This window comes from Trichosurus vulpecula, chromosome 8 (genome assembly GCF_011100635.1).
Source record: "Trichosurus vulpecula isolate mTriVul1 chromosome 8, mTriVul1.pri, whole genome shotgun sequence".
Classification (NCBI taxonomy): Eukaryota; Metazoa; Chordata; class Mammalia; order Diprotodontia; family Phalangeridae; genus Trichosurus; species Trichosurus vulpecula.
In genome coordinates, this window is record NC_050580.1 from 5,288,244 (window position 1) to 5,298,539 (window position 10,296).

Consider the following 10,296-nt stretch of genomic DNA (forward strand, 5'->3'; position numbering starts at 1 on the left):
CAGGGATCCCATTCATTGCTGTTCAGTCGTCTTCAGTTAAGTCTGACTCTCTGTGACCCTACTTGGGGTTTTCTTGACAGAGATATTAGAGTACTTTGCTTTTTTCTTCTCCAGCTCATTTTACAGATGAGGAAACTGAGGCAAGCAAGGTTAAGTCACTTGCCCAGGGTCACACAGCTAGTAAGTGTCTGAGGCCAGATTTGAACTCGGGTCTTCTTGACTCTAGGCCTGGTGCTCTATCCACTGTGCCACCCGGCTGCCCTTGGAGCCACAAGACTTTATTAAATGCAGGAAGAGGTTGACAATGTCAGACCTGTGCTTTGGAAAGGTCACTTTGATAGGTAAATGGAAGATGGACTGGAGTGGGGAGATATTTGAGGCAGGGAGACCTACCAGAGAAAGCTATGTGATGGTCCAGGCATGAAGTGATGCAGGCTTCAACCAGTGTCAGAGGAGAGAAGGGGGCAAGTACAAGAGCGCCCCTCACTGGTGGCAGCTGGATGTCGCAGCACACCTGGCGTCCAGAAAACCGAATTCCAATTCAGCCTCAGACACTTGCTGGCTGTTTGACTCTGGCAAGTCACTTAACCTGCCTGCCTTAGTTTACATATCTGTGTAATGGGTACAATGATAGCTCCTACTTTCCGGAATTGTTGTGAAGGCAAACTGAGATATTTGTAAAGCTGTATTAAGGATGCCTGGCCACTCCTACTGGGCTGTAGCAGGACCAGGGTCAGCAGAGGAACCGGGACAAAGGGGAGCTTCCAGTGGTGGTGGCTCTTCCTGCCACCTGGTGGAGAGGAACACACTTGCCCTGACTGGGTCACGAGCTTGTACGAATGCTGCTTTTGGGGAGGGGAAAATCCGAGTTCAAAGCCCGCCTCTACCACTTGCTGTGACTGACCTCTCTGATCCTGAACGTCTTAATCCATAAAAAACATGATACTTGGAGTACTTAGCACAGGGTCATTGAGGGGCTTGAAGAGATCGTATAATTCACTGGAAACCTTAAACTAAACAAACTAAAGCTCCGTAGCAATGTTGACCTCTGCTACTATTATTTTATTATGATTAAAGTTTAATGAACTATGGAAACAGCAGCTTCTCCAGCGCTTCCTCCTAGACTAACAATGAAATTCTGACTTTGCCCAATGCTCGGCGTATCATTCCTTCCTTTCAGAAGCTGATGCAGTTGGAGAGTGGATCAGATGATCTCCAAAATCCCTTCCAGCCCTGGGCATCCAGGATTCCCATTCCTTCAATTGTATCTTAATCAGTGATATTCTCCTGACATTCACTTTGGTCTTTCTTCATTTTACCCCGATGAGCTCTTGGTGTCATGGATGGAGAGCTCAGAGCTCCAGACCTGCCTCAAACACATACATCAGGGCTGCGTGACCCTTGGCCAATTCCATAATGTCTTAGGCAGCTCCTGGGACTGTTCCCCAAACCAATGAAATCACAGAGGCAAACTGAAAAGAATAAAACCATCCTATTATTCTGAGCTGTTTCTCCTTTTCTGGTCTATGGGCATTTCAAAAGCTGTAAAGGCAGGCTGTAATTAACATACTTTGTGTGGCTTTCAGAGGTGTGCTGGGAAGTGTTTTAACAACCGGCTCTCCGAAAATGCAGACACAATCTTAATTTTAACCTGTATTAGGCACATTTTCGTCATCACTTTCTTAAATCTAAACAGTCAACCAAACGATACACTTGTACATTTGCAGATTTCCATTGTGCGAATGCTCGTGCTGAAAGGTGAATTGTTAGACGTCAGGAGCCGGTCCAAGCGGCCTCCAGCACACTCCTGCTTCCAGATGATCATTTCCTGACGTAATTACTCCTCTAACCACTTTCAGTTCAACAATTTGTTCTTAAGACATCGAAAGTTACATAGCGTTCCTTTCTTTTACTTTTTTGGATAAGATCTAATCCGAGATAATTAGCCCGTATTTTAGAGGGTGCGCAAATTTAGTTCAGTGTGGTTATATGAGGCACTGAAAAGATGGTGTGGACTTGGCCAGTAATTTGAATTCCTAGAGCATCAGGTCCCTCATCTGTAAGGTGGGGGGCTGGACTCAATGGTTTCTGGAGTTATGAATTTCAATGATCCTTTCAAGGCCGTAGAAAGGGGAAAGAGGCTGGTCTTTTGCTCCTTGTTTAACTCTGCTCCAGAGACATAAGCTGCACCCCACAAACTTAGGGAACTCACCTGCTATTTCAAGCTCCATTTCAAAACTAAAAACACCCAGCTTCTCATGGTAGATCTTCATTTCCTTTACATTAAAGTGAAGCCCTTCTAGCCTTCCAAGGTAGTTTTCTTAGACATCCATCCTCATGTCTGGCTTTAAAGAAAGTGAAGAATAAATGCTTTCCTTACCATTAAACCCTGGAATTGGCATCAAAGAAAGCATTTTCACAAAAGAAATCCCATTCAACACTTTTTTTAAATAATAGAATCAGTGATGTGCAGCTGGAAATTGATCCAGAACCCATGGCTAGCATCCCTCTCATGACAGCCATGTGTCCTTGGTCTCTTTGTCCACCCAGGAGAGCAGACCAAGGCCATACTCAGGGAAGACAATTTTCTGCAGAGTAGCCTTGGCTTGGTCACGCTGACCCAAGCTCCATTTCTCCAGATGACACTGTCCCCGGGTGAGTCTTGTGTTCATCCTGGTGCCTGGACAATCTCCTCCACTCTCTGCTTTGCCAACAAAGACCCAAACATTTTTCCATTGTCATCTGTTCTTTTGGCCCACTTGTCATCTCCATTCTGCCAAGGGCTGGAGGGGTTCCCTTTTCTATTTTGGTCAAAGGCTTTTTTCTTCTTTCCAGGTGATGTCTGTCTCCCGACAATGATGGGATCACTATCTCTCAACTCCACTCAAAGTGAATTCTAACTGATTGTCCCAAAGAGGGAGGGAGTTTTCCAAGTTTCAGCTGTCCACACAAGGCTCATTTTTTGAAAGCAGCATGCACCATTAATTACACTTACAGCTGTTGTTGTTGTCGGTCCTTCGTTTTTGAAGAGGACCAATGATATCATAAGGGTGATGTCTTGACTTGTGTGTGAATTGGACTTGTGAGGCAGAGCTGCACAAAGTCATCAGCCTCCCTCTCTCTTCCAGAGCCATTAAAGTCTGAGGCAAGACAAAAATCAAGATGACTGGTGATGGCCCAGGATGCACTGGGCGACCTTGGCATCTCCAATGTCTGACCAAGCTCTCTGTGCTCCAGATGGCCATTGGAATAAATGGTTCTCATCTGCCCATTCTGCCAGGGAAGTCTTCCCATGCCTGGGACATCCCCCTAACTCACCCACAGGTTTGAGACCCCTTGGTTTACCCTTGACTTAGTTTAGTCCATGTGCTGAGATGATTTTACTGGAGCATGTTAGCTACACTTGCTACAGTTTCTTGGAGCCACAGGAGAGAGCTGGATAAAAGCTGGAGACCAAAGGTGGATGACCAGCCCTGAAAAGGGCTCTAATCCTCCCTGAGCACCACATACACCCTAAAACTTCCAGTTAAATTATAGGCTTTGGTCTCCACATGCATCTTCTTCTGTACCCAACAGGCACCCTCTCTGTGACCTGACCAAGAAGGGAACCAACTAGTCAGTCAGTCAATATTCATGTATTAAGCGCTTACCATGTACCAGGCACAGTGTCAAGCACTGGGGATATGGATAAGAGCATAAAAAAGAAACTCTTTCCCTTAAGGAATTTGTATTCCAATGGGTGAAGATAACATGAAGAAAGGGTTGCTGAACATCCAGTGAGAGGAGGAGCTGAAGAAAGTTCCAGGGTGAGAGGCTGCCCAGGCATGGTGCAGAATCCAGAACTGGGAGAACAATGAAAGAGGCAATGAATGAACCAGGCAGAACAGACAAGAACACTTGGGTGGAGAAAAGCCCTTCTTCCCCAGACATGCTCATGAGGCATTGCTTAGACAGTGTCCCCAAACTCCACAGTCACCCAGTGCCAGGCTACAATTCTGCCATTTCCCTCCTGGGCTTCAACCAGCCCAGGGCTGTTTGACCAGGTTATCACTGTTCATTAGCACCCCAAGGATGCCCCGTAGTCACCCTTTCCTTGGGGGCAGGCTAGAATTTCACCTGGATACCTAATTAATTTTAATCACTATCATCACAATATTGATTACTTGGGTCTTACAATAATAGTGTTTTAAAGCAGATACCAGAACATTTGCACTTGGGAAAATGTTCTCTGGAGAGTGCAATAGGGAGTGCAATAGAGGACAAGAGGGGGCACAGGGAAAACCATGCTGCCTCTTTATAACTACTGCCTCCTTTTCTGGGTTACCATTAACCTTCCCTTTAGAATTTTGCCAGGAGTTTAAGTCATATTCACTGGCTTATAATTATCAGGGCCTCAGTCTCTTCTCTTTTTGGAAATTGGAATAACCTTTGCCTTTCTCCAGTCCTTCAGCATCTCTCCCATACTCCATGATTTTTCAACAATCACTGACAGTGTCTGGTAGTCTGCATGGAAGGTTAGCCTTGGAGTCAAATCCCACCTCTGATACTTTCTAGCTGTGTGGCCATGGACAAGTCACTCAGGATCCCTGAGCCACTATCATCCATAAAATTGGGTAACAATACCTGTCATACTAACCTTCCAAGGTTGGGGTGAAGTTCACACTAATTAACATATGTAGATTGCTTTGGGAATTATGAAATGGTGTAAGTACGTCAGCTCCTCTTGCTCCCCCCAGGCTTCAAGGGAAGGAGAGAATTTCAGATTGCAGAGAATGAGAAGTTGGAGCCAAGTTTAAAAATACTGGAAAGCCAACATCATTGACTGGAGGCTTCCATACCTAGCCTGGCTGCTGGACTTGGGACAGCTTTCAAGTTGCTGGCTCATGTCTACACATTGGTATGGAATTGGCTCCAACCAGTTTTTAGCCTCGAATAGGATGAGCCAAGAATAAGTCATGGGAGGATCCTGGATCTTTCTCAAGGCCAAACTCTCCTCAATCCTTCTCCCCCTCCATAGGAGAAAATCTCCCAAAGTGAAAATATCCTTGTGCCATCTTTGAGATATCATTATGTGAGCCAAGCAATCAATATTATAATGAGGGAAATTAAGATGAAGTAATCAAAATCCAGGTGAAATATAGCATCATTGGAGATGATTACAGGGTCCCTGAGATGGTTTTAAACTGTCCTGGAGGGCAACAGAATCCCAGAACCTCTGAGTTGGAAGGAGCCTCAGTGGCTACTTCACCAAACCCACATGTAAGAAAGCATGCCCTCTACAGTACCACTGAGCTATGGTCCTCCAGTGCTCATGCGATTGGACTCCATGGTCCTTACGTGGCCAAGAGCTCAAGTAAACACCCAAATCCCCCCTCAGAGAGGTATGGGAAGTGTTCTCTCTATTGAGCTTGGATAGCTGGGGAGAAGGAGATGCTGGCTGCCAGTGACAACTCAGCTTTCCAGGTCTCTGAAGTGTCTCCTGGTTTGTCTCAGAAGAATTCTCACTCATATCTCACTCATATCAGTTCTAAATCATTTCCATCACTACCACCACCACAATCTTCATCATCGCCACCACCACCACCACCATCACTATTGTCATCACCATCATCATCACCACCACCACCATCACCACCACCACCATCACCACCACCACCACCACCACCACCACCACCATCACCACCACCACCACCACCACCATCATCATCATCACCATCATCACCACCACCATCATCACCATCATCACCACCACCACCACCACCACCACTACCATCATCATCATCACCATCATCACCACCACCATCACCACCACCATCATCATCACCACCATCATCACCATCATCACCACCACCACCACCACCACTACCATCATCATCACCATGATCACCACCACCACCATCATCATCACCACCACCACCACCACCACCATCATCATCACCACCACCACCACCACCATCATCATCATCACCATCATCACCATCATCACCACCACCACCACCACTACCATCATCATCACCATGATCACCACCACCACCATCATCATCACCACCACCACCATCACCACCACCACCACCACCATCATCACCACCACCACCACCATCATCATCATCACCACCACCACCACCACCATCACCACCACCACCACCACCATCACCACCATGATCACCATCACCACCACCATCATCATCACCATCATCACCACCATCACCACCACCACCATCATCATCACCACCACCACCACCATCATCATCACCACCACCACCACCACCATCATCATCACCACCACCACTACCATCATCATCACCATGATCACCACCACCACCATCATCATCACCACCACCACCACCATCATCACCACCATGATCACCATCACCACCATCATCATCACCACCACCACCGCCACCATCATCATCATTGTTGTCGTCATCATTGTCACTATAATCAGTAACTGCAGCAGCATTTTGCAAGTGACCGTCTAAGAGGTGCCAGGTTGGTCAAGCAACATTATTTCACTTACCCTCTTGAAACAGAGACTTAGTGCCTATCAATGACGACCCAGATGTGGTAGGGGCACCTCAGTAGTCCAACAGATAGAGTGCTAGAGCTGGTGTCCGGAAGACCCGATTTCAAATCCAGCTTCAGACATTCCTGTGACTTAACCTCCCTCAGCCTCATGTGCAAAAATGGGAATAATGATAATAGTGCCCACCTCCCAGGACTGTCGTGAGGATCAAAGGAGATCATGTTTGTAGAGCGCTCTGAAAGCCTTTAAAGCACTATGTAAATGCTCGTTCTTATCACTCTTATTATTCTTAGGGCTTAGAAAAATGAGAACATATATTTCAGGGGTGAATAGGCCAAGATGGCATCTCTGGAGTTGGTCTATTCCCTAGACTCTATCGTATAATTCAACTGGGGATCATGGAGAAGTCTTGGGCATGCCATTCCTCATTCTTCACTGATGCCAGGGTCACTTGGCCCTTGCTGGCACTGCCAGGAATACTCCCTCCTTCCCATCGTGCTCTTGGGCTCTCCTAGGCTCCAGTGAAAGATTAGGGTGAGAATGGGGCCTCACCAGCAATGCTCACTCATCTGACCGACCAGCCCTTTGGTCAATCAGCTGTCCACTGTCCCCAGCACTGTGCCAGCTGATCTAGCTGCCGTCATTCCCAGAAAGTCTGTGATCACCTGATTGGGTGAAAATTCATCTGGAATTTTCCAGACTTTTCTTCTTTGAAAAAAACTGGGGGAAAAGCCCCAATCTTCTCAGCCAGCCAGTCAGTCAACAAGCATTAGTAAATGCTTACTATATGCCAGGCACTGTGCTAAGGGTTGGAGATATGGAGACAGCCAAAAACCCTGCCCCTGCTCTCAGGGAGCTCACAGTCTAATGAGGGAGATAGCGTGCAAGGAAAGACATAGAAGATATGTAGAGAGTAGATAAAGATAATACAAAAAGGGAAGGCTCTAGAAGTAGTGGCCATTGGGGAGAACCAGGACAGACCATCTGCAGAAGGAAGGCTCTGAGATGTCTGGAAGTCAGGGATACTGAGAGGCAGAGATGAGGGGGCGGAGCATTATAGGCATGGCGGGCAGCCCCCGCAAATGCACATTGGAGGAACCGGCCAGCTTGTGGCTGGATTGTAGTTACTGGAAGCTTGGGGATGGGACCTACAAGGAAAGGAAGCTTTGGGCTGGTTATTCACACCCTCTGTTTTCCATTAGAATGTGCACTACCTGAGGGCAGGGACTGTTTTTGTCCTCATTATTCAGCACAATGCCTGGCACATAGTGTTGCAGCAGATGAGCATACAGTGATAGGCTCACCCTCCACGAGCCACAGAATTACTGAATTTTGAGTGGCCATCTCATCCAACCCACGGATGATGACAACCATCTTCGTTGTATCATGCCCTAACATTTCAATCACTACCCAGAGGAAGCTGTGGAACCCTGATCCTGGCTCTCTCTGCTGTTGGAAACTCTAAGACAAAAAGTTGCAGATCAATGCCAACCTGCATTGGCTGAGAGGGTCCTCCTCTGGGCCATCACAGGTTCTGTCCCTATCTTGAACAGGGAAAGCAGGGCATGCCTCCTCTGTTCCCTAGCCTCAATGGAGATGGCTTGGTTTCTCTCTGCAGTGTCTGGGCCATAGCACTGACCCTGCAGAGGCCTGACTACCTGTTTGGTGCCCCCAGCCACCTTCACTGTCCTCAGACATTCTCAGCAATGGTCCAGATTTACACTGCTGCTCATGCTGAAGTTGCAAGGTCCAGCTAGAGGTTTTCTTGGGATGCTTATAGATCAGGCCAATGTGATTGGTATATTCTTAGTTTGGGATGATTCCAGAGGCTCACATCTCTGGGTCATCTCTGCTCCTGACACATCAAAATTCTGAGCCTATACAGGCACAGAGGGTGGCAGCATTTCTGGCCCAAATATACCACCCACGTGAAGTACTGAGATTGAGCCCAGAGCTTTATAATGAGGTTGGAGAATGGGCAAGATGCTCTGAATGCCGCTTTTATTCATTGATAATTCAGACACTGGGGTTCGCATTTGACAGCTCTGTTTAGAGCAGATGTTTAATACATTATGAACAGAATCTTTAGCCATGGTTGGGCACTTGGCGGGCAGGTTGTCACTCTCACACCGCATTTTCTGTATTGTAGGTCCAGTCTTTGGTCAAAGGAAGAGTGATGCTCCCGGGTGTTGCTGCTGACCGGCCCCGGGGCTCTTCACCATTAAACAGCCCTTTGGAGCCTCGGAGCAGACTAGACTCAAGCTCCACTTTGCGGCCTGGATGTAATTATGAATCCAAGGAGAAAAAGCCAGGGGTGCCTCCTGCATTGCCCATCACAGCCTCAATTTGAGCTGATTTTAATAGGGACTGTCGTTTCGAGAGTCAGACACAGGGGTAATTAATTTGTATCAGTAGCTTCTGTCTCATCAGCCCAAACCCAGTGCCTAATTGGTTGAGCTTTAGTTTTCAGTATTTTGTCACATCATAATAGGGCCTACTTTAATCCTTACAACTGATCACAAGTCTAGTAGGCTAACCACCGGGCCACATGGCCTCAGATGCTACGTCGTGCTCTGTTGGATTTTGGATGCTAACGAAGTTCTGCTTATTAGTTAGACTGTTCCTTCTCTGCTCTGCTCCATCAGACCCCAGGGGACGTTCTTACAGTTTGTTTCATAAGTAGATGTACCTGATAAACAAATTAGTCACATATTAATACCCCTTAAGGGAGACATCATCGCCTTGATAAGAAAACATCACGATTCTAAATCCCTGGGAAAGAAGGCAACAGAAGCAAATTTTAAAATGTAGCCTAAGTGAATCAGATTGAAAAGAATCTTAGAGAGGGTGTTGGTATTCTTGCCAGATTATTATTATTTTAAAATTTTGCCATTTTTTGCACTTATCCTACGGTATTTTCCCTTCAAACCCTACCCTTCTTCCATTATCAGACCCTTCCTTGAGAAAAGGAAAATAGTTAGACAACAAGTCTGAAGCCTATACCTCACTCTGCCCCCATGGTCCCCCCCTTCTGCGGAAACAGGGATGTGTGTCCCCCTATCGACCTCCGGGATGGAAATGGCTCCGTCTGAAGAATCACAATTCACTAAGCGTTCTTCGCTTGTTAGTGTAAGCTGTTTATATTATTCACACTACTGGGTCATTTATAGGAATGCAGTCACTGGGCGTATTGTTCTCTTTGTTCAGCTCTCTGTCCTCTGCATCAGCGCTACAAGTTTCCTCGGGTTTCTCTGAATTCCTCGTAACAGCCGCATTTTTATGGTGATAATATTGCATTACAATCACACACCACAATCTGTTCCTTCACCCTTTCGTCGGCGGACACATATTTTGTTTCCAGCTTTTTGGTACCGCGAGAGCGCTGCTGGGAATGTCTCGTCACATTCTGGGCTTTTCTTTCTGACGTTGACCTCTTTGGGGCGCAGAGGGTTCAGCAAACCCAACCAGCGTCTCGACAAAGCCAAACGTTATACGCAGTCTCCCGCACCCGCGGCGCCCCCCATCTCTGCCGAGAAGGGGAGGGGGAGGTTCCCCCCACTGTCTTTCCATCGGGCCGAGCTTGGTCATTATGATTTCGCAGCGTTCCATCTTGGCTGTCTTGGTGTTCTTCCCTTTTACGCTGTTGCATTTATTGTGACCGTTTTCCTGGTTCTTATTTTTCTTTGCATCAGTTCGTGTCTTCCCATGCTTTTCTATATTCATCACCTTTATCGTTTCTTATGCTGCAGTAAAATCCCATTACGTTCATGTAC

General features: G+C 46.8%; 1 protein-coding gene across 1 annotated transcript in view; it reads left to right on the forward strand.

The window, feature by feature from the left end:
- The window catches only part of C8H10orf143 (chromosome 8 C10orf143 homolog), a 71,662-nt gene extending 68,621 nt beyond the window's left edge, over nt 1-3,041 (forward strand). Inside the window, exon 4 of the mRNA XM_036737223.1 lies at nt 2,836-3,041. Coding sequence (XP_036593118.1) covers nt 2,836-2,859 — 24 coding nt within the window. The 3' untranslated portion in view covers nt 2,860-3,041. The remainder of the gene's footprint in view (nt 1-2,835) is intronic.
- The last annotated feature ends 7,255 nt before the right edge of the window (nt 3,042-10,296 follow it).